Source organism: Pygocentrus nattereri, chromosome 8, assembly GCF_015220715.1.
Source record: "Pygocentrus nattereri isolate fPygNat1 chromosome 8, fPygNat1.pri, whole genome shotgun sequence".
In the NCBI taxonomy this organism is placed as follows: Eukaryota; Metazoa; Chordata; class Actinopteri; order Characiformes; family Serrasalmidae; genus Pygocentrus; species Pygocentrus nattereri.
In genome coordinates, this window is record NC_051218.1 from 17,273,189 (window position 1) to 17,297,075 (window position 23,887).

The 23,887-nt window shown below is 40.7% G+C and overlaps 1 protein-coding gene across 1 annotated transcript in view; it reads right to left on the reverse strand.

The window, feature by feature from the left end:
* The window catches only part of pigg (phosphatidylinositol glycan anchor biosynthesis class G), a 157,650-nt gene that overhangs the window by 24,434 nt on the left and 109,329 nt on the right, over positions 1 to 23,887 (reverse strand). Inside the window, exon 11 of the mRNA XM_017704079.2 lies at positions 1,586 to 1,904. Coding sequence (XP_017559568.1) covers positions 1,586 to 1,904 — 319 coding nt within the window. The remainder of the gene's footprint in view (positions 1 to 1,585; positions 1,905 to 23,887) is intronic.

Consider the following 23,887-nt stretch of genomic DNA (forward strand, 5'->3'; position numbering starts at 1 on the left):
CAGCACAATAAGGCCCACAGGGGTCACTGACACGGCGAGAAATATCAGTACGGGTGGCTGGACACCTTCAAATAATGAGGACATCACTCACGGCCTCTCTTAAACTCCATACACAGCACTTTCATCATAAAACTACATACAGGACGTGAGCACTTCCTGAGGTACAGCTTCAACGTCAGTGTGAGTCATATAGGATCATTTTAACACAGCCACTCCGACAGACGTGTTGTCTGCATTAGCAGATGCCTGTTTCATGAATCAGCCGAGGTGCTATCTGCACATGAACAGAGTGACATTTGCACACCGCAATTCTGCTGAAGCAGAGGATACGAGCGGATTCTGTCCATGGTTCCACTAAAAAGGATTAACAAATACATCAGGTAGGTAGGAAAAGGTTTCCTTTTCATAGTGCATTAGTATTTGTAGACCAGCCCTATACAATTCCCAAGAGTACATTATTGGGCTCATTCTGTCGTGTCCCATTCAGAGTGTTAAACTGAATTTATATTGCAGAGTAAATGCTGCTACATGCCCTTCAGGAGTAAACGGGAACTTATTTGCTTGGGGAGGAGACAAAAGACTGCAGATCTAGCAACTTTCTGACTCCTGAATCTCTACATATCACCTGCTGTTCTATTTCTCATCCACGCTTTAAATGAATGTGTTGACAAAGACAGTTTTTCTCTTCCCACAAATTTAGTCTGAGACATTGTTCATTGTTCAGTTTTGCACTGCTAATGTAGTCAACAAATAAGGGAGGCTTATACATACCGTCAGGCATTTTGCCTCAAACCACTTTAAGTTGTTACACAAAATCAAATAATCTATAATTTTTTAATGTAATATTATATATAATAAAAGATCATTTTAGAGATATTGTTTTATTCTATAACCTACAAAGCATCATTTCTAAACCTCCTAGAGTTTCTTATGTCATTTTAGCTTTGTGGGGGTGTATCTGCTATAGAAGGTCATGATGTATGACTAGTTTAGCAATGTTAAGTTACTTTAATAAGGGGTTTTCTGTGAAATTAATGTTGCCTATCTTCTATCACTTCCAACATCAACTTGGGTTAAAATGATTTTTATTCATTGTTGCATCAAAATATATATTTTTAATTCATATTCTGAAGATCTGTAAACATGTTGCTAAACATGGCTATATTATATTATAACCATGTTATATATGCTACATTAAAAATACTGTCTGCTCTATTAAATACAGTAGCTAGTTCTCTATTCCCGGTTGGTATTCCAGGCTGCTGATTCTGCTGTTTGTGACTGAAGTTGGTGAGAATGTATAGGCTGTTTCGGTCTTGCATGAGTTAGAACTGGACAGGACTACAGATGCTTATGGACAGACAGCGTACATCATACTACCTCTGTCATGCGTTCTCCCTCTGTTTGACATATGAGCAAAGATGCCACGGGTCTGTTTTTCCTTACTTTTTCTTTGAAATGACATGAACAATAAAAAAAACAACCAAATGTGACACTTCCTATGCATAAACATGCAGACACACACACACAAGCCTGATCCACACTCGCACACACTCCTGTTAAGCGAGCTGTGAGGTTCATTTACCTGGAAATAAAAGAAGGCCTGTCCGAACCAGTAGTGCATGATGGTGGTCTGCGCAGCATCATAGTGCAGCTTCTTCCAGATGAACTGAGCCATGAGGGTCTGGATGAGCAGGCAGCATGCCAGTGTAGGCAGGTTATGAGCTCGGAAGAGTAGCGCTACCAGCAGCACCACACCGCTGTACACTTCCCATAATCCCCTGCTCTTCAGACGCCTACCCTCCACTGCTGAGGACATCACCTGAGAGCGCAGCAGATCCTTCACTCCGGTGAAGAGGATCCCCAGGATGAAGATATAAACGAAACGTGCCTCACCTGTTCCTCTACAGTGTGAAAATGAAAGAAAGAAAAAAAGAAGAGAAAAATAAAGTAATAAGAAAAAAAGGAAGACGGGAGACAGAAATTGAAAGAGAAAAGAAAGAAAAAAGAAGGGGACAGAAATAGGGGAGAACGACAACAAAAGTAATAAGACAAATAAGAGAAAGACAGAGAGACAAAGAGACCAACATTACAGGCTCATTCTGATTTCATAACTTTTTCATTTACTATAAACTAACATGACGATTTATTTTCTTCCACAGTTTGAAGTGGATATTTGATTACACCTGCAATACGCAAGTTTTGAATGTCTTATTAATCTTTGCTGGCTATAGTGTAATTGAATACAGTCATGCCAATATAGCCTCTTGAATTGAATTGACTCACGCAGTTTCCCTGACAATGAAAAGTATACAGCAGGGAAAACTTGCAAATAACACACACACATACTCTCTCTTAAACACACACCTCAGGAGGGATCGATATTGACAGAACTCTTTTGTTTGAAGGTTTGTCTGCAGTGCACCTTCTCAGACCTGCTGGAGTTCAGTGGATCAATAGAATTGAGGATATGTTCTATATTATGAAGCACTGAATACACAGGCCTTATTACAAGCACACTACATTAGTGCAGGGAACAAGGCATATTTATATCAATAATGGAATCATCCCATAGGTTTATCCATGGCCCATATGTGATCCAAAGCACACTACTTAATCTGCAGAACATATCAGCATTAACTTGTCTGGCCACCAGTAGAATAATTTCAATTGTCTTTACTGATTACAACAGGATGAATTCTGAAACAATCTTTAGCAAGACTAAATGAACACCAATGCCATAAAAAATTGTGATGGATCCATAAACTCCCACATGGACATCTAACTTTAAATGTTTTTACTAATAACATAAGTATTTTATGATTTATATCTTGTATTTTTGTTTTACTTGTATGAGCACATGCTTTGCAGGCAGGGACAGTGATGCACACTCAAAAAGATATTGAGTGCATCACAGAAAGGGAGGAAACTGGCATGGAAATTTGAAATGTATTAATGTAAATTAGCATCATGCTGGTGGTAATCCGATAAAAAAGCTACTTATAAAGTGAAGGATTCTGCTTAATATTGATAGAAGTGGCTAGAAGCTTCTATTCGTTCGATTCTTAGAGTACTTGCATGCTTATTTTGTTGTGCTAATGCGAAAATTCTCTCACCATTAATGATAATGGTCTTGCTTCAGTCTTGTTCATAATCAAGTTTTTTATGTGTGCAATGCTGGTTTGTTTCGGTTTGGTGGCAGCACAGATGAGTCCAGTGGGACAGTAAAAATTATACACGTGTTTAACAGTCCTGTTTTATTAATTATGAGATGCCTGAATGTGTAGGGACAGTGTGATGACCAGGCTTAATTGAAACAAATTCTTTATATATGTAAATCATCATATGTCATTTGTTAGAAATGTTTAGATTTAAATTTGAAACCTGTACGACTCATTACTGTTTATAGCCCCCTTTTGTGAGTCTGCTGATAGGCTTTGGCAGATTATATTGGAGTGAATCTTGTAAATAGGACAAAGAGGGAGAAATCTGGTTTGCCTGGGAGTTCTAGCTAATGTGGCCTAAGAGTCTTGTTGAAATACAGAAGTACTCAATAAATTTGTAAACCATTGCCTTCTGGGCCACCACACTAATACACTGCACTGCTTCTCAATGTAAAACTCTAGTGAATGGTGAAGTAGTCTTCTACTCTCACACCCTTTGCTGTTTTTGTGCCATCAGGTACTACCCTACATCTGCACTAAACACTCGCTTGGCAACATGCTACCATGGCAACGCAGCCCTGGCAACAGCTTGGTATTAGGCAGGTACACGCAGGAGCTAAAGGAGTGATGTGGCATTGAGTCTAACAGGCAGCCCACAGCAATCGTGGACCAAAAGACAGCAGCTATGCAATGTGTCGAGATGCCCCGTTGGCCTGTCTGGAGGTGCCCCATTCGTGGTTCCAGCGTTCCAGCCATCTTTTTGCACTCTCTTTGTACTGTTGTTCTTGTTTCTGTTCTGTTTCTTCTGTGCGGGTCGACCCACGGGGGTTGGGTTCCTCGGACTGAGCCTTGGTCCCTTCTAAGGTTTCTTCCTCTTAAAGGGAGTTTTTCCTTACCACTGTAGTCACCACAAAATTGGCTTCACTGTGGTGATGCTCATAAGAGGCGTGGACCTGTTTTTTTTCTGTAAAGCTGCTTTGTGACAACCTTGTTGTAAAAAGCGCTATATAAATAAACTTGAATTGAATTGAAAATGAAAGAGTGAGCACTGGGGGCAAGCCTTGGACATAAAAAGTTGATGAAAGGATGTGGACCTAGAAATGTACTGCTCTGTAATGTATTTATTGTTGAATTATATGTCATTATATTCTGTATTGTGTGTTCTGTACTGTGACTGTATTTAGAAAATTCTCCTGTCTATTCTTGTTTATCTCTACATGGTCATGCCTGTCACACCTGTCACTTGTCATGTACAGGCTGAGCCTAATCTTGGCATTAGTCCTGCTATAAAACTGCATCAGCCCAGTGTCTTATGGGCTGGCTAGGTGTCTGGTACCTGCACGCAAACAAATAAACTTTACTTCTCCAAACATATGGCTGGTCCCCTGGTAAAGTTAGGGTTTGGATTCTTCGAATGGTGCCGTGACCCAGATTGGACATCTCATCTCTATACTGTAGGTGAGTGCCCATTTTGAAGCAAACTCTGAAACCAGTAGGCTATCCTCCTCTCATTGACGGAATGGAGGGGAAGACCGCGTTAGTGTGTTTAGGCCTGTATTGTGGCCTGTTGCCATAAGCCCATGGCAGGAGAAAAGTCTGCCACACAGATGGGTGGTAGGGTGGCACCTGATTGGTTTGATAATGTTTTCATTGTCAGAATGGAACTCATCTAGTTTGGACAAATACTATCAAAAGGAAGTGCCTGTTCATCAGATAAAATATGGTCCCTAGCACTATCATGACTGAGATTTCAGGATCCTCAGGACATTACCACTTCTTGCCAGCAATTAACAGGACCATAAGTCAACCTTTATTATGTTAATATAAATAATATACTGATTACTGATTGTTGATTGTTGTTGTTGTTAGTGTAATATCTCCATATCATTATCGTCAGTATATTTGATTTTCTACAGTAAATTAAAAAATAAAAATGTTGTATTTGTTTTATCATTATATATATCTATCATTATAAATATCGTTTTTGGATACAGTTATACAGTACTACTAAATCGTGCCATGTCTCAAGGAGATGATGTCATGTGACTGCTACAAAGAAATTATGCGGCAGCGATTTGTTTTCGGCTTATATCATAAAATTTGTCAATTTATTTATACACAAATTCTGCCCTCTATTCCTTTTCAAGAAAACGGCCTTAGTTAGTTAATTTTGACCAGACAAGACATGATCCCTGAGATGATTTCATCAAAAGGCCTGGCCAGCAGCACATTTTCTTTGTCACAGCACTTCCAGTCAGCCAGCTAACTTTGTCATACCAGGAGAGCTGAACAAACCTGGTACCTTTCCCTACTTTTTGCACCAAATCAATCTTAGGTGTTGATGTGCCCAGCTGTTTAATTCTAACCTTCTCCTCGTAAGGAAGACTATCAAATGGCTTTGCCAAAATCAGGTTGACAATATTAGCATTGTCTGCCATCGTGTGTACCTTGCTAGCTGGGTAGTTCACTCCACCCTAGCCAACACTATGAACGAGTGATTGAACGAACTAACGAAACGAATTAAACTCCAAGAAGGAAATGCTGAAATTATCTTAAACTGAAACAAGGAAATACTATGAGTGTGTTTTATTTACACAATGAACAATGGAAATTAATTTCACCAAGCAAACACCAAGAAATGGGTTGCAGTTTGTCTTTCGACATAAATAGCTCAAAATAGCGGTCAATTAAAACGGGATTCAGCCTTTCGACTGATCCTCTAATCATCTTGCAGAAGCTCTGCGTCCAGACCTGCCCATAGCTCCATTCACCCCCAGAGACGCTCAGCGCCCAGGGGCAGGACAAAATCGTGGCATTTATCCAATGACCGGCGAGTTTCGAAGCAAAGAAAAAAACGTCCCATGCAGTCCCATTGAATTGAATAGACGCTCAGCTTCTGACGCATTTTTAGTCAATGAAATGTTAACACAACATATTTGACCATTTAAGTTTTGACATTTTAGGGGAAGCTGTCTTAGAGCAGTCTTAGAGAAATCGCCACTGCTCTATCCGTCTGCTACTACATGCCCTTGAATTATAACTTGAAGTTGTACCACGTTAGGTGCTTTGGGAGCTTTCTGTGGGCATGTGGGTTGGTGCTTCCATCGCATTCCTTATCATTACCAAGACAATAGACGTTAATCGCTTCACAGCAGGGAAGTGGGCTACAGGGTGGCTGGTTTCCCTTATGAAAATTTTTGTAGCTTTGGTCATTCTAGTGCTAGATGAGAAGCTAAATATGTCATTCTGGCAAACAAGTCGACAGCAAACTCACAGAGCTTGTCTTAATGCATGCTGCCTCCAAGGCAAAATAGGCCTGTGGAAGTATAAATGTAAGGAAAAGTTTAATGCTTTAAAATAAGTCTAGAACAACCTTGTCTGATACAGTGACTGGGACTATCTTCCTGAAAAGCTTCAAGTTGAGTTTCAGATACAACTGAAGCTGTTTAAAAGTCCAAAGTAGCGCTGACCTCTGCCCTGTACTGGGGTCTATGCAAGTTTTAAGGTTGTCCTGTGTTGTCATGGTGGCATTATGTGTCATCAATCAGCTTATGGGGCAAAATCTTATAGTTTTATGTTTTACGCCTGAATGGGTTCAAATTTCTTGCAGATTGTTGCTAACTAAAGGCTGAACATGTCAATCTGACTGGGTTTTCCTTGTCTGAATACCAAGCAGTATACAATTAATAATGCAGCACTGTCAGGTATTTAACATGTTGTGGAGGTTTTGGTCAGACAAGTCCCTCACCTATATATAGATGAAATGTTGATAGCTTCCTAAAATGCAGAGGAACATGAATGTGACTTGCTAGATTTGTTAGAATGCCTACATTCATTAGGACACAAAGTATTATGAGAAAAAAGCTTAATCAATCCTCTGTTCACTATTTAGGACAGCTGGTTTTACAGGCTCAGGAGTCAATTTTACCTGACTGTTGTGCCACAGTATGTGCTATTTTATGACCTGATACATCAGCACAGCTGCAGTCTTTTGTGGGGTTGTGCAATTACTGACAACTTTGAATTGAGGTTTATGTAAAAACTGTTTAACCACTATACTTTGCTCTTAAAGGACAAGATCGTTTCAGTAACAGCACAAAGGTGGGGTAACAGGCTTGCTGGTTTTAACTGGCCCTAATTTAGTTATCAAAAAGGTCACCTGTAAATGTTATTTGCAGTCATTTGGTGCAATTGGAATACAATTCAGCTGACTGTGACTGTGAAACGCTGGTTTCTTGTGCAAAATATGTATGCAAAACGCCTTAGCTAAATGCTAATGTTGGGGTAAAAGCTGATGGTCCAGTATGATGACAGACGACACGCAGGGTGGGCTGTCACAAAGCTGTATGTAGAATTAGCTATAGGTAGATTGCAGGATCACCTTTGTTCTTACTAAAGATTTTAAAAGGCAATGTCTTGTCATGGCAAATGCCACAATTACAGCTTGTTATGAAAGCTGCAGATATAAGTTATGTCTGATAGTTCTACTGCAATACTACAATGTTCAACTCTCAAACAAAGGGAAAAAATTAAAAACCTTTAATTGTGGAAAAATAACTAACTGGCCATCTGTGGCTTATTACTTTTACATAATACATTAGTCAGCTCCATAATTATTGTAACCCTTGGCAAAGATGGGTAAAAAGGTTACGTGTAGTTAATTAGCTCAGTTCCACACCAAAATTAAGAGAGAAATTGTAGTATTCTGGGATCACCACATCTCCAAAACTGCAATTAGATACCACCTATGTTACAGAAAAGATTTCCAAGGACTCAGAAGATGTTCCATGACTGGAACAGTGTTCCTGAGACAAAAATAGAGGCAGCTTTTTTTTAATCAATAAACACTCTCATTCCCACTGTTAATTATGGTGGTGGATCCGTGATGTTTTGGGCTGTTTTGTCCTCCAAAGGGCCAAGGAAATCTGCCTGCGTCTGCCAAAAAGCTAAACCTAAGTCATCCACTTAGATCTTCTAGTAGGACAGAACATACATACAAATCCATACAAAAATGGTTCAGTGACCATGGAGTTAAGTGTCTCACAGGGGTATCCTCACTGAAAACCTGCAGGGTAAGCTGAAGGAAAGAGTCCAAAAGAGAGGATCAAGAAAGATTTAGAGAGATACTGTTATGACGTTTCAGATTCCTTGGTCTGCATTCTCCAGTCCAGAAGACTTAACGCTGTTTTGCTGGCAAAGGGAGGGTGAACACAAATGTTAAATGCAAGGGTGCCAATAATTATGACACACTATTTTTTTCGTTTCCTTAAACTTAGTTTCAATTAGAGGTCAGATTTCTCATATTTTCAGTGTGTTGCTGAGCTAATAAACAACAAAGACACTTGTAATGACCTTTTCTTCCCACATTTACCAAAAAGATAATGTTATCATTAAACACACCAATGTTCAAAAATGTAATTTACTTATTATTATTATTGTTATTATTATTGTTATTAATAGCAATCCATATTTTTCTCTGCCTAGCAAAACAGTTTGTTAACAGGTTTATAACATAACATTTAATAACACAGAATTCAATGTGTGCAGTCTTCTGTAGAGTATTGAGCAGAAGAACAGTCAGAGGTCACTGTTCATTTTTAATTTCTACTCAAAGACTAGTTAAGTGCAAGTTATTCATTATTCAGAGCCATAAAGAAGCAGAAAACATATTTAACAGAAATTTACACAAATCTTTCCAGGAAACTTGCTTTTAGTTTTTCAATGAAATCTGCAGGGATATTTTTACACACCTCCAAAATTCAGTCTTAGAAAGTGGTTGCATTCTCTGTTTCACACGATCGCAAACACATTCAATGAGGCTGAGGTCAGTGCAGCTTCTTTGTTTGATTTGTTAATTTTCTTTTTTTCTATTTCCTTTTCTCAGTAAAGTCTTCTTTATACCTACATGACCTTTCAGACTCAGTGCTCTCACAGTGGAAGGATGGACAAAAACACATGATTTTTTTCAGATCTGAAGAGTAGAGCTTGAGTTTCTCCTCTCTCTCAGGATGAAAACTTTAAGTGCTGTTTATCTGATGGTTTTGATGGTCTACCAGGTCTTGCATGCTCATTTGGAGATCCATTTTCTGTATATCTTTTAATAATTTCTTTTGGACTCCTTTTTGATTGTTATTTTCCTTTGACTTTAGTTTAACAAATTAACACACACACACACACACACACACACACACACACACACACACACACATATATATATATATATATATATATATATATATATACACATACGTATACACATATATATATAAAATCTCATTGGGAATATCTCCTGAAACACGAATACCTTGTACTTAAAGGTTCTGTTTGACTGGAAATTCAATAAATGAAAGGTGGTCTGTGTCTTCTTCTCAATACTGTACGTGTACATTAAGTATTGAACAGCAGTTCTGAATGATTTTTGAATGGTTTTGAATGAGTCAGATTTCAGCACTTGAACTATCCATTTTCTAATACTTTTCAGACTACACGGGTTTGATACACACGGCAATGCAGGAAGAGGAACTCTGACACGTGCAGGACACGGCGGGGCCTGCCGTTTTGGATTGACAGTGTGTGTGATGGACCCTAAGGATGCATTTTCCTCTGGTGCGATGAAAAGAGGAAAGCTAAACAAAGCTGGAGCTCCCGAGCACAGGGAGGAAAGCAGATGTTCCGTCATGTTTTATTAATCCACTCTCGACGCAACTTGGTCCCATGGCGATAGAGCGAGAGAGAGGAGGAGAATGAGACAGAAAAGCGGGGAAACAAACAAACAAAAAAGTTACATTTCTGATGGAAACTCCGAGAAACTGAAGAAGAGAAAGTGAAGGGAATGAAAAGAAGGAACAAAGCACTGAGGGAGACCACTCGTGGCAATGGTCAGCTGTTGCTTGTTCAAGCGGATTGGTTCAAACCAAAAGCCACTGTGGCCAGTCAGTGCTCTATAAGTGGATCAGTTCAAACAGAAGCCAGCTGTGTCCAGCCTTTGCACTCTAAATGGTGAGAGGGCACCGCCCATGGGAACGAAAATGCCACTATACCACTATGCCATTTAGAGAAGCCCCGGGTAGGCAGGAGCAGCATGCCAACTATCTCCAACAACCTCCAACAGAATAAAAGTAGGATATGCACTCAGTGTTAGAGCACTAGTGACAATCTGTACCTACGACATGTACCTTGCCTGGAATGGTCGATACATACTATATTCAGCTAAATTGCTGGCAAAAGTCTATACAGCAGTGCTGCACTAATGCTTTTCAAATCCCAAAGCGTTGGCGGTGACAGAGTTTTCAAATAGAAACATTTGACACCAATTGCCTGGAAAACATCAGCATTATCACTCGGTGCTTTTCGTTAAAGGAGTGTCATGGGAAAAGCAAGGTTTTTTTTTTACTTGCTTTTCTATTAAAGCAGCTCTATGTAATTTTTTATTGAAACTCAAAGAAGTACAATCACTGAGTATGGCTTAAAAAAAAAAAGAACACACTAAAATCTAATATGCGTGCCCTGCTGTGAGTCACACTGCATGGACTAAAATAATCATTTAAAAGTCCAGGGATTTGACAGGAGTTTTGGACAATGTCATATGCCTTTACATATTAATGTCATACACACAGACACAAACAGAAGGTCTCAAACGCAAAATCAACCGATGATGATAATAGCAGATAATTCACACACATCCTCTTTCAACACATCCTTCACTAACTTTTGACTAATTCTCTTTGAATCCTCTTTCAACACACTCTCAAAAGTTAGATTCATCTGCCAAAAGATCCAAATCCGCAAATCACACATGTTGCTTTAACAAAAGTTTGGATTGCTGTAGGTGAAGTCTATCAATCTTTCAAGGTTTCTGCATAATTATAAGGCTAAGCTGTAAAACATGGTTTGATGTGATGGGCTTCTTTCTAGAGAAACGTTCCAAATCAGAATTGTTCATAGTGATAGGAACATGATGTGTGAAAGGTTTAATGCCTCTAAAAGCTCCCTCACAGAAAGTTAATGCACAAAATATTAATACAGTACAACATTGTTTTACAACAGTTTCAGATAAAAACTGACTAAATGAATGACTAAAGCTCCTGAGGAACATATTGCACAAAAACCTCGTGCAGGTTCACTGGGCATATTGAATAGTACATAAAATTGCTATATTTATGCTGCAGACATCATGACCCCTGGTTCCTTTCACCACCACTGTAAAGAAATCAGTCAGTAAGTTTGTCTAGAAAAGAGCATTTCACACTTTCTTCAGAGTACATTGAAAAGACTAAACTATGTAGAAACTAAAGGTTAAAAGTTTAAAAATGTATCAATCTATACAGTCCATATATTAGAACTAAGCTGAAAAACCAACCCATTTAGTTTTCATTGTTTTGGTGATGTCACAAAAACATTCAGCCTACAGCCCCACTCATTTATACTGTGGTCACAAGGAGCGTTCAATATGAACTGCTATTTAAATAAGGCACAATACAGGGCAGCCAATCAGTGGTCTTATGTGCTAGTCTTAAAGGCAGTATAACAACCACTTAAGTAACTGAGTTAAAGAGAGGTTAAGAAACCATCATGTAAAAAACGAGTGATGAGTTTTTGATACATAAAAAAATATTCAAACATCGCAAACCTCACAAAATAAAATCAAATATAATGAAAAATGTACATATTGGGCCCATTAATTGGCCAAAAAGTTTACAGGCCTCTTTTGTTTAAAGACTGACTGGGCAGGGACTGAATGAAAGGTTGTTTCTGTCAGCACAACTGTCACTTTGTCATTCATCAGCGTGCTCCTCCATTGATTAATTCAGTCTGATGGGTCTGCAGCTCTGTCTGCCACTCTGGTCTTATGTATTTCAGTCTGCAGCTGTATGTGTGTGAAGCCTGCTAAAATAATAATGATGGCATGGTGTCAGAGGTGCGATAGAGAGAGAGAGGCGGGTTGCCAGGTATTGAGTCAGATTTCAAAATGTCACATGCTAACGAAGGAGAGTGTACTGCAGAGAGGGGGACCAAGGGGCTGGCTTTGCTTTATAGCAAACTCACGTACTCATACATCTGGTCTACAGAGAGCACAATCAGAAAGAAAACATGTAAAAAGATCCAAGCTTATTACAACCTTAAGCAGTAAACAACTGGATAGTTTGCCTTTTTTGCCCTTATTGTAGGACTGCGTTGCAAACTATAAAAGTCAGGTTACTTCAAAGTTCAACTTAAAGTCACCTGAGGGGTGGGCAATATGACGATGTTTCACTGGTATTGTGATAATTTGTCACATTATGGGCATCATAGTATTTTAAGAACGCTGACCAACTACATGTTTCATTACAAAGTGAGCATAATTAGGTCTGTTTAATTACATATGGAGCAGTGCAGACTGTAAAATGTTGACTAAAAAATATTGTAGATGTATGTTTACAATTATTATTATAGTATTTTTTCCATGTGGCAATATAAGTTTTATTTTGTCCATTCAAACTTAACAAAACCTAGAAAAATTCAATGTTAAGATGCAGCTTATATATTGTGAAAATGTTGAAGTATCATGAGGTAATAATTTTGCCATATTGCCCATCCCTAAGTCAACTCGCTGCAGCTTTTTCTGAGTTATCTCAACTTAGCTCACATGTTTTCTAGGGATTTGGCATTTTTGGGGGGGGTCTGTTTAAACTATCAATTATCTTATGTGTTATTTAGCATGGTATGTACATTTTGAGATGCATAATCACTTGTGAGTGGTGGAATATACCAGAATGCCATAGATCAGAATGCCTACAATACCATTTGTTTGTGTGTACAAATAGACAGCATGATGGAGAGAGAAAGATAAATAAAATGTTGTACACTAACGACAACCTTTCTTATGCCTACAGAAACAACAAAGATTATATGGTCAACAGAAGTGGTAAAAACCTCCTGCAGCTCTGTCAGTGTTTGAGTCTGTACATCGTCAATGATAGGATATGAGGGGACTGTTTAGGAAGATACACATTTCGCTCACATCTTGGGAATAGTAAAGTAGATAACATGATAACAGATTTAGACTCTCTCTCAGTGCATTCACTGTTAAACCTCCACCCCCCTCTGTCTGACCACAGCCAAATTACTGTGTTCATTAAAAGGACAGAGACTAACAGCACTGCACAAACTCAGCCCAGTATGCTGTACAGCATCAGGAGACCATACAGACCTAAAACAGCACAGAAGAGTTCCAGAATGCAATCAGAAACCCCAAAATTCAAACACTTTTAGACACCACATACACTCACGGTAAAGAAGGAGTCAATTTGGCAGCAAAACATATAAATATGATTTTTGACAAATCTGTGGAAAAGGCTAAACTAAAATTTATAGAGAGATCAAAACACAAACTCAGAAGACAACTGGTATGACCAAGAGTGCCAAAATATGCAAAAAGAACTTAGAAAACCATCACATCAGAAACACAGAGATCCAAATAATGCACACATATGCTTCTTTACTGTGAAACGCTAAAACGATATAAACAAACACTCAGAACAAAAAAGCTCAATACACCTATAAGCAACTGAGACAGAAATCAACCCAAACTCTGAACAAAATGACATAAAAAGAAAACTTGAGAAACTAGAACTGACTATTAAAAATAAACAAAACCCTTTGGACTTCTCAATTACTGAGCAAAAGCTTAATGATAAAATTAAAAGACCTGGGGGGGCCTGATGGCATCCTAAATGAGATGCTAAAATATACAACTTCTAAATTTCAATGAGCTATTCTAAAATTATTTAATCTGGTTCTGAGTGTAGGTTACTTCCCTGAAATCTGGACTCATGGACTAATAACCACAATCTTTAAAAATGGAGATAAATTCGACCCTAGTAATTACCAAGGCATCTGTGTGTACAGTAATCTGGGGAAGTCACTGTGCAGCATTTTAAATTCTAGATTTCTTAACTTCTTTATGGAGCACAGTGTCTTGAGTAGAAGTCAAACTCGATTTTTACCACATTACCGCACCACCAATCATACTTACACCCTATACACCCTAATTGATAAATACATTGTCCAAAAAAACCCCAACATTTTTGCCTGTTTATTCAAAAAGGCTTTTGATTCTATCTGGCACCAAGGATTATTCTACAAACTTATTGAAAGGGGTGTAGGTGTTAAAGTATATGATCTAATTAAATCAATGTATACAGGATAATAAACGCAGCATAAAAATTGGAAATGAACAAACAAATTCCATCTCCCAGGAGCGCGGAGTGAGACAGGGCTGCTGTTTAAGTCCAACGCTATTAAAATTTACTTTAATGAATTGGCGAAGATAGAGGAGTCCACAGCTCCCGGTCTCACTCTGCACGACTCAGAAATTAAATTCCTGCTCTATGCAGATGACTTGGTTCTGCTGTCCCCACAGAACAGGGCCTACAGCAGAACCTGGACCTACTGGAGCTGTACTGCCAGACGTGGGTCCTGGCAGTAAACCTGAAAAAGACAAATATAATGATATTTCAGAAAAGATCCAGATCACAGGGAAGTATGGGGTCCACTATAATCACTTTGACAAATTGGACAAACATCCAATTGAGACCCTGCATGCACCAACAATGCATGTAGAACAGAATTAGGTCAATACCCATTAAGTATAAAAATACCAAAAAAATTTGGATGCACCTAAAAAATAGCGACCCCTACTCATATCATTATAAAGCTCTGCAGTACCAGGACTTGAGCAAAGACAACAGTCCCTTCACTCAGCTGGTCCTGAACCACACACACACACACTCACACACACACACACACACACACACACACACACACACACACACACACACACACACACACACACACACAAACACTCAGACTCAGGAACAGAAAAACACAACAAATCTGATCAGAACCAACCAAATTACAGAACACCTGAGAGAAAAATACAGAGACTATTGGGAAACAAAATCACAAAGTAAAATGCAATGTTATCTGGCCCTAAAAAGACAGTACACTGTGGCAGAGTACCTGAGCACAGTGACTGATCTGAGACTGAGGACAACCCTGATGAGGTTCAGACTCAGTCAGCATAGTCTGGCTGTTGAGACCGGCAAACACAGGAGATCCTGGCTGCCTCAGGAAAAAAAAAGAACATGCCAGCAGTGCAAACTGAGTAAAACCGAGACAGAGCTGTACTTCCTGAATGCCTGAAATTCACTGAGATCTGCAAAGACGTAAATTCTTTACAAAAATTAACGACAAACATCCCACATTTCACAGCCTCAGGGAGAGAGATGCACAGAGAGAGATGCAGACTCGCAGCTCAATACACCCTGACCTGCCACCGTAAGAGGGACAGTGAGTGACCATTTCTCATACACATACACACGGATACACAAACATATGCATTGATTGTTTTATTTTTATTGTATCCTGTCTTTTCAAAATTACAGCTCTACAATTTAGCAATTTTGCAATGTTTAACACCCTTCCTGGATCAGGACCTTGTCATGGCGGAAGGGCTTGTGTGGTCTAGGGATCTTCAGAGCTAAGTCATCAGGAGCAATATGCTCCTGGTAGTCTCCCAGGGCGAAGAGGTCTAGAGTGAAGACCCAGACTAACACAATCCAAAAACCCACCATGAAAAACAGGCACAGTAAACAGTGTACCCTGCCCGGGGATAGGGTCAGCGGGACCTACTGCCGGAGCCAGATCTGGGGGTAGTGTCTCCCGGCGAGCGCCTAGTGGCCGGGCAGCCCACGTAACCCGGCTGGGCTCAGCCCGAAGAGCCACGTGGGCCCATCACCTGCAAGACCCAGAATGGGGGAGCGGTGCAGTGCTGCACAGGCAGTGGGAGATTGCAGGGGGGCCCTTGGTGGCCTAGGCCCTTGTGGCAGAAACTGGCTCTTGGCACATGGAATGTAACCTCACTGGGGGGATAGGAGCCGGAGCTTGTGCGGGAGGTTGAGAGGTACCAACTAGATATAGTTGGGCTCACCTCCACCCACAGTGTCGGCTCTGGAACCAAACTCCTTGATAGGGGTTGGTCCCTCTCCTACTCAGGGGTTGCACAGGGTGAGAGGCTGGCAGCCGTGGAGTTGGAGTTTGTCCCGGTGGATGAGAGGGTCGCCTCAATGCGAATTAAAATCGCAGAGAGGAAAACTCTGACTGTTGTGTGTGCTTATGCACCAAACAACAGGTCAGAGTATTCGGCCCTCTTGGAGCAAGTGGGCGCGGTTCTGGAAAGGGTCCCGCCTACAGATTCCATAGTCCTCCTGGGGGACTTCAATGCTCATGTTGGCGATGACTGGGAGACCTGGAGAAGCGTGATTGGGAAGAACGGCCTGCCAATCTAAACCCGAATGGTGAATTGTTATTGGACTTCTGTGCCAGGCATGGATTGTCCATAACAAACACCAAGTTCGAACACAAGGATGTTCATAAGTGTACATGGTACCAGAGCTCCTTGGGTCAGAGGTCAATGATCGACTTTGTTGTCTTTTCATCTGACTTGGAACCATATGTTCTGGACACTCGGGTAAAGAGAGGTGCTGAGCTGTCAACTGATCACCATCTGGTGGTGAGTTGGATCAGTTGGCAAGGAAAACTGATGGTCAGACCTGGTAGGCTCAAGCGAATAGTGAGGGTGTGCTGGGAACGATTGTCGGAGGCCCCTGTTCGGAATGATTTCAACTCCCACCTCCAAGAGAGCTTTTCTCATGTCCTGGGGAGGTAGGGGACATGGAGTCTGAATGGACCCTGTTCAAAACCTCCATTGTGAAAGCTGCCAGGCATAGTTGTGGCCAAAAGCTTGTGGGTGCCTGTCGAGGTGGTAACACAAGAACCAGTGGACACCAGTGGTGAGGGAGGCCGCCAAGCTGAAGAAAGAGACCTTTAGGGACTGAATGGGCTGAAGGACTCCCAACTCAGCAGAGAGGTACCGACAGGCGAAAAAGGTGGCAGCCGCAATGGTGGCAGAAGCAAAATCCAGGGCATGGGAGGAGTTTGGCGAAGCCATGGAAAAAGACTTTTGGTTGGCTTCAAGGAGGTTCTGGACAACTGTCTGGCGACTCAGGAGTGGTCGGGGTGGCTGCGCCCAAGCTGTATTCAGCAAGGGTGGAGAAACTCTGCTTTCAAATGGGGATATTGTCGGTCGGTGAAAGGAGCACTCTGAAGAACTCCTTAATCCGGGAGACATGCCTCTGTCACAGGAGTCAGGGCTGGAGGCCTCTGGCGTGTCAAGCTCCATTTCCCTGGTGGAGGTCACCGAGGTAGTCGGCAAGCTCTTCAGTGGCAAGGTACCGGGGGTGGATGAGATTTGTCCGGAGATGCTTAAGGCTCTGGATATTGTGGGGCTGTCATGGCTGACGCAACTCTGCAATATTGCATGGACCTCAGGAACAGTACCCTTGGACTGGCAGACCAGGGTGGTGGTCCCCATTTTTAAAAAAGGGGACCGGAGGGTGTGTGCCAAGTATTGGGGTATCACACTGCTCAGTCTCCCTGGGAAAGTCTATGCCTAGGTGCTGGAAAGGAGACTCCGACTGATAGTTGAACCTCAGATTGAGGAGGAACAATGTGAATTCTGTCCCGGCCATGGAACAATGGACCAGCTTTACACCCTCTCGTGGATTGTTGAGGGGGCATGGGAGTTTGCCAACCCAGTCTACATGTGTTTTGTGGATTTGGAGAAGGCTTATGACTTATGAGATATCTTGTGGGAGGTCCTCCGGGAGTATGGGGCACCGGGTCTACTACCAGGCCATTCAATCTCTGTACTCCCAGAGTGAGAGCTGTGTTTGTATACGCAACATTAAGTCTGATCCTTTCAGTGTTAGCGTTGGGCTTCAGAAGGGTTGTGCCCTGTCTCCACTCCTGTTCATGATATTCATGGACAGGGTGTCAAGGCATAACGTGTGGAGGAGTTTGTGTGGAGCCAGAGGGTGGCGCCTCTGCTATTTGCAGATGATGTCATTCTTTTGGCTGAATCACATGGATGCCTCCAGCTCTCACTGGTGTGGTGTGCAGCTGAGTGTGAAGCGGTTGGTATGAAATCAGCACCTCCAAATGTGAGTCCATGGTCTTAGCCCGGAAAAGGATGGCCTGCCCACTCCAGGTAAGAGGAAAGGACTTGCACCAGGTGGAAGAGTTTAAGTATCTCAGGGTCTTGTTCACGAGGGATGGGAAGAGGGATCGTGAGATCATCCGCAGGCTGGGACAGTCGGCAGCAGTAATGCGGGAGCTGAGCCATAAGGCAAAGCTCTCTGTTTACCAGTCGGTCTACATCCCGACCCTCACCTATGGTCATGAACTGTGGGTAATGACAGAAAGAATGAGATCGTGAATACAAGTGGCGGAAATGAGCGGTCTTCGCAGGGTGGCAGGCTACACTCTATTTGATAGGGTGAGGAGCTCGGCCATCCAGGAGGAGCTCGGAGTAGAGCCGCTACTCCTCCACATTGAGAGGAACCAGCTGAGGTGGTTCAGGCATCTGATTCGGATGCCCCCTGGACGCCTCACAGTGGGGGTGTACCAGGCACGGCCTACCGGGTTAAGACCCCGGGGTCGTCCTAGGACCTGCTGGAGGGATTCCATCTCCAAGTTGGCCTGGGAGCGGCTTGGGGTCCCTGTGAATGAGCTGGAGGAAGTTGCGGGGGACAGGGTCATCTGGGATTCTCTGCTCTCCCAACTGCTACCGCGACCCTATCTGGGTTAAGCGGTTAACGGCGATGATGATGATGATGATGATAATGAATGTTTAACATTTTAAGATAATTCATTTATTTATTTAATTCCCAGAAATTTTCTATTTAAAAATCTTTGGCAAGCTTTGGCAATACAAATGTATCATATTTGTCATGCCAATAAAGCACCTTAAATGGAAATTGGTAAAATGGAAGAGAGAGAGAGAGAGAGAGAGAGAGAGAGAGAGAGAGAGAGAGAGAGAGAGAGAGAGAGAGAGAGAGAGATGCAATGACAGGGCTACAATGGCACTTTATCTACTTTCTTTTTTGTAATTAAAGTTTTTTATTTAAACACAGTAAACAAAAGCTCATATGGTACATCATATAGAAAACAGAAGAAAGAAGGCCAGTTATCAAAAAGACATTCTATTCTGTGACTTATACAGCCCAGCTTTAAAGTATTTTGCTGGTATATTTTATAAACAGCTTTGCAATTTTTTTCAGGTCTGAAAAGGTAAATGTCACAATTTCTAGGCTTTATTTCGCTGCCGAATTCGACACTTACACTTACTCAATCCCTCACCACTCTGAGAGCTAGTCTAATAAACTTCACTCATGCTCATATAATAATGGAGTGGCCCTTAAGGTGGAGTAGGGGGTTCAGCAGAATCCTGACCATGAAAGCCTATGGCACTGCTGTGCTTCAAACTCTTTGACAGTTGTGCCAGTCTGGAGCCACAAATTTGGGAGGTCTGAGTAAAAAATTCAACAAAAAATGTATGCAATTTTAGCATATAAACAGACTCACACATACTGTTTTGTCTGTAATGTTAGTTTAGGACTAAGGAATGTGAGTTAGGGGAACTTTTGACTAAATTGAGTTGGCATCACTCAAAAAAAGTTGACCAGACTTTTAATTGGTTATAGTGTGTTTCACGAAGGTAAGATTAAGAGCTGCTAACACATCCGGACATGAGCTTGATTTGAACATCTTACATCATATACTGTGCACAGACAAGTATTTCAGACTAATTAAATGATTCATTCATTCAAGAAATACATTAGCGATTTGAAATGATTTCACTCAGGAAACACACACCACTGCACCTCACTTAATCATAACAATTACAATCAAAATCAGTGCCCCTAATGTGCACTATCCTCTAATGTCCCTGGACTGAACTACTAATGCGTGCTGAGAGGTCTACTTTCAATGCTAATTTTGGCCTCTTTTATGAAAAAAATATTTTATTAGCTGCAGCATGGGGGCATCGATGAGAGCTGTGAAGAATGATTGAGTCATAACGTGGTGCAATACATTGCAGGTGGGATGCTGTTATTTTTTTTGTTGTTGTTGTTTTTTTGTTTTTTTTTTTTACAGGAGAGCAGAACGTGGCATGACCTCAAAGGGCAACAAGCCGGCCGGATCTCAACAAGCCTGTTCACAGATATTCAAGGCCATGGGTTATTGCTTTGGGGCTAAGAGGGAAAAACACATTTAAAACAATTGATTGATCCTTCCTTCTGTGTGTGTGTGTGTGTGTGTGTGTGTGTGTGTGTGTGTGTGCGTGCGTGCGTGTGTTCATGTGTTATTTCCTGATGAGAACTGGAATTCATTTCCATCTTTATGAGAAATCTGCATGCATAAACACTCACAAATGAGGTGTCAGCACAACAAACGCTCGCAGATTAATCAGGATAAAAATAAAAGTGCTTTTTTGGTGCTATCCTCTCGACGCAGGTGTGCCGAGGACTTTTTAATTACTGAGCTCAGATGTTTCAAATACCGCTGCTGTAATCCTGAAGTGATTCGAAATTAAAGCGGCTGCTTAAGTTGATGAAACTCTTTCTGGCTTGGTTCATGGTTCAAAAGGCACCTTCTTGTCAAAAAAAAAAAAAAACACAACATGAACCTGTCAATCTGTCTGCAGCTGTCCTGCTGAAGACTTCATCAAGAATTCTAGAAACTCCACATAAAAAAAAACAGGTTCTTCAACACAGCAGGGCCCCAGCGCACCAGGACTGCAGCAGAGCTCAGAGCTTGAAATATCTGTCTGAACTTCATGGGACCTGACTACTCACACAGAGTTCAGTCTGGTTGGGACATCACTTGTCAAGCATTTGTCAGGCCCAGTTCAGGTTGAACATTTTGAATACAGGTTCTCAGTGTCGTCAACCACATTTAATTTAATTCAATTTCAGCAAACATTTACACAAGCATTTAAGCAGTTTTTGGCCATACTTTTTTGATAGTCCCCTACACAGTGGGGCATGAAAGACTGAGACCGCTTGCAAAAATACAACACTATCCATTACGAAATAATATAGTCAGTGTAATGAATTTGATTAATAGTAGAATATTTGATTGAATTTTAGAATTTCTTCTAAAATGCCCACTACTGCTTCTTTTCTGAAAAAGTCTATGACAAGTAGATCAAACCTACCAGAGAGTCTACCTGAACATGTGCTTTTAAGGAAGGAATAAGGTTTAAAAAACATTAAATAACATTTTTTGTAAAGGAAAATGTTTCAATTACATGTTTTCCTTTTGGATCCCACTATATAGAATTAGTGGCCTAGAAAAACTACTTATTTATTCATTCAGTCTTTTATACATACATATTGCAAAATTCTAAAACTGTTTATTTCCAGTTTTAAATAAAATCAATCTCAGATTTTTAATGTAGTCTCTGATGCTTGGATCCCACTCTAGCTGATCTACAGATGCTCAAATTTCTGGCAAAAAGGTCAGGGTCAGGTTAAGTTTAGATTAATTATGTTTCCCGGTTTAATTTAATTAGCACCCTGCTTCTAAAAACATTAGGAGGCTGTGCAAAATTGAAATGAGAACAGAAAGATTTGTACATCATTGCTTTCTGTTTTTATGCACATTGTGCACAGCGTCACGACTTTTTTTGGAAATAAGGTTGTAGTTGAATGTTAAATTCAATAGATAAAGACAAGGTGAGTACCTATGAATCATCTACTGCAGAATAAAGTGCTTCCCAGTTTTTAAACTTGTAATTTGGAGTCGCTCTTACTGTTGTAATTGAAGTTAACTAAAGTCTACAAAGTCAGCCAGAAAACAGGGCACTATGTTGTTTACCCAGACAAAAAAAAACTGTGTTGTTGTTTGAAGGCAGTGATCCATAAATAAATAGAATGAAGAATGAAGAGATCAGATATGCTGAAATTTGTGCTGCAACATGAACTAGTTAAATGTCTAAGTTATGATGTTAGCACCGTTTTCATCATGGTGGAGATAAACAGTCTATCAATGTCTATCAATGGAATGCATTTACATACAACTATGCAAATTGTAAGAAACGGTAGTCATTCTTAAATATGACCAACTGGCTTAACGTAAGTTATTTCTGTTATATTTGTGTTCAGAAACGGATGGAAAAGAGACCAAAACCAACAGATGCTAACTGATTGCAAGCTAATCAACTACAACAACTATTTCACAATGTTTTTGGTTTACATCTGCCAAGAACCACATGAATGCTTGAGGGCAGAGCTGGTTCTTTCATTACAACTATGGAGATCTCTTCATTGTCTGGTTGAGGGTTCTAACAGATCTTTGTCCGGCTTGGGTCAAGTTTGGATTTAAAACTTGGTGCTGTGGCTCAGATCAAATTTGGATGTTGTCAAGCTAGTTTGGATAATTATTTCAGGGCCGATTAAAGCTCTAATAAGGCAAGAACCCCAAAACTGCAGGAGCAGAAATACTGTAGGGTACCCCAGTCATGCACAGTACAGAATGGCCAGGGAACTGAACCTTAAGAAGCAAAAAGCACTCAGCCAAGCAGTCAGTGTGGCTTGAGACACCGTGTAGGCGGCTGCCTGTTCGGGGATGTTCTAACAGACATGGTTCTTTACATATGTTAGACTAGCAGAATCCTACAGGCATCACCACCCACTCACTCTTACTCTGACACTGAAGCCGTGCCTACTCTGCATTTACAGGAGCCTTTCACTGTCCAAGATTTTTTAAGGATGTATATAGGGAGCGGTAGATGATTACTTTCAGCTCCATTCCAGTGTGGGATGAATATATAGGCTTTGACTGACAGTTACCATTCATCCTAAGATGAATTAATTAGCTCACATTATGGATGACCAGACACATGTAGAGATGTGCAGGGAATATCAGTATATTTATTTTACCAAAGGCAGACTGCAGAGAGTGCATGTTCTCTTAGAAAAACAGGTGACGCTGTTTCATTTGATCAACACCGTTCAGTAATAAGCGGGCATGCAATTATCACTTACTACCATCTACTAAGGATTTTCATGTTCTTGTATTCTAAAATGACTGAATGAAGAGGGAAATGCAGGCAGTTCGCTTGAATTCATGGTGTGAGGGCACCTCCTCATTTGTATCTGTGCACAGAGCACGTCTGCTTCCTGCCTGAGTCACCTGCTCCACTTTTTGCTGTAATTTCAGTTTGATAATCATGAGAGGTTAAAAAAAAAGATTTTGAAAAGAGGAAACTGCTGACATCCTAGTAGGGGGGCAAAGCAAACCACAATATGCCTGAAATAGAATTGTCAGATCTTGTTCTGGGACCACCAGCCAAACCAATTCCATCATGAAACCAGCGAATGAATGGAAAGGATGGGGACAAAAACAAAAACAAAACAAAAAAAACAAACAAACAAGAAGCAAAGAACGTGTAATTAATGGCACATAACATCAGTGACTATATTTACACGCAGTGATTCTTCTTGCGACTTGTGTATATAATGAGATTGACTCTGAAAATGAGTTCTATGCATATTAAATCATCTATTTCATTAAAATTTCTTGTTTACACAAAATCTATTTCAAATGAAGTAAGTACCACATGCGGGGATGGCTAGCATCCTCAATGCAGAAGTGTTGTTCTCCACCTTATACAAATGAAACAATTCCAAAACAGTCTGCACTCACATAACTAAAACATATGGAAGAAGCAGATAAAAACTAGGACTTTGCTTTAAGAAAAAAGAAGCTATTCTAAAGGAACCCTACCATGTGTATGCAAAATCAAAGCAGGGAACGTGTTATGCCGTCATGTCAAT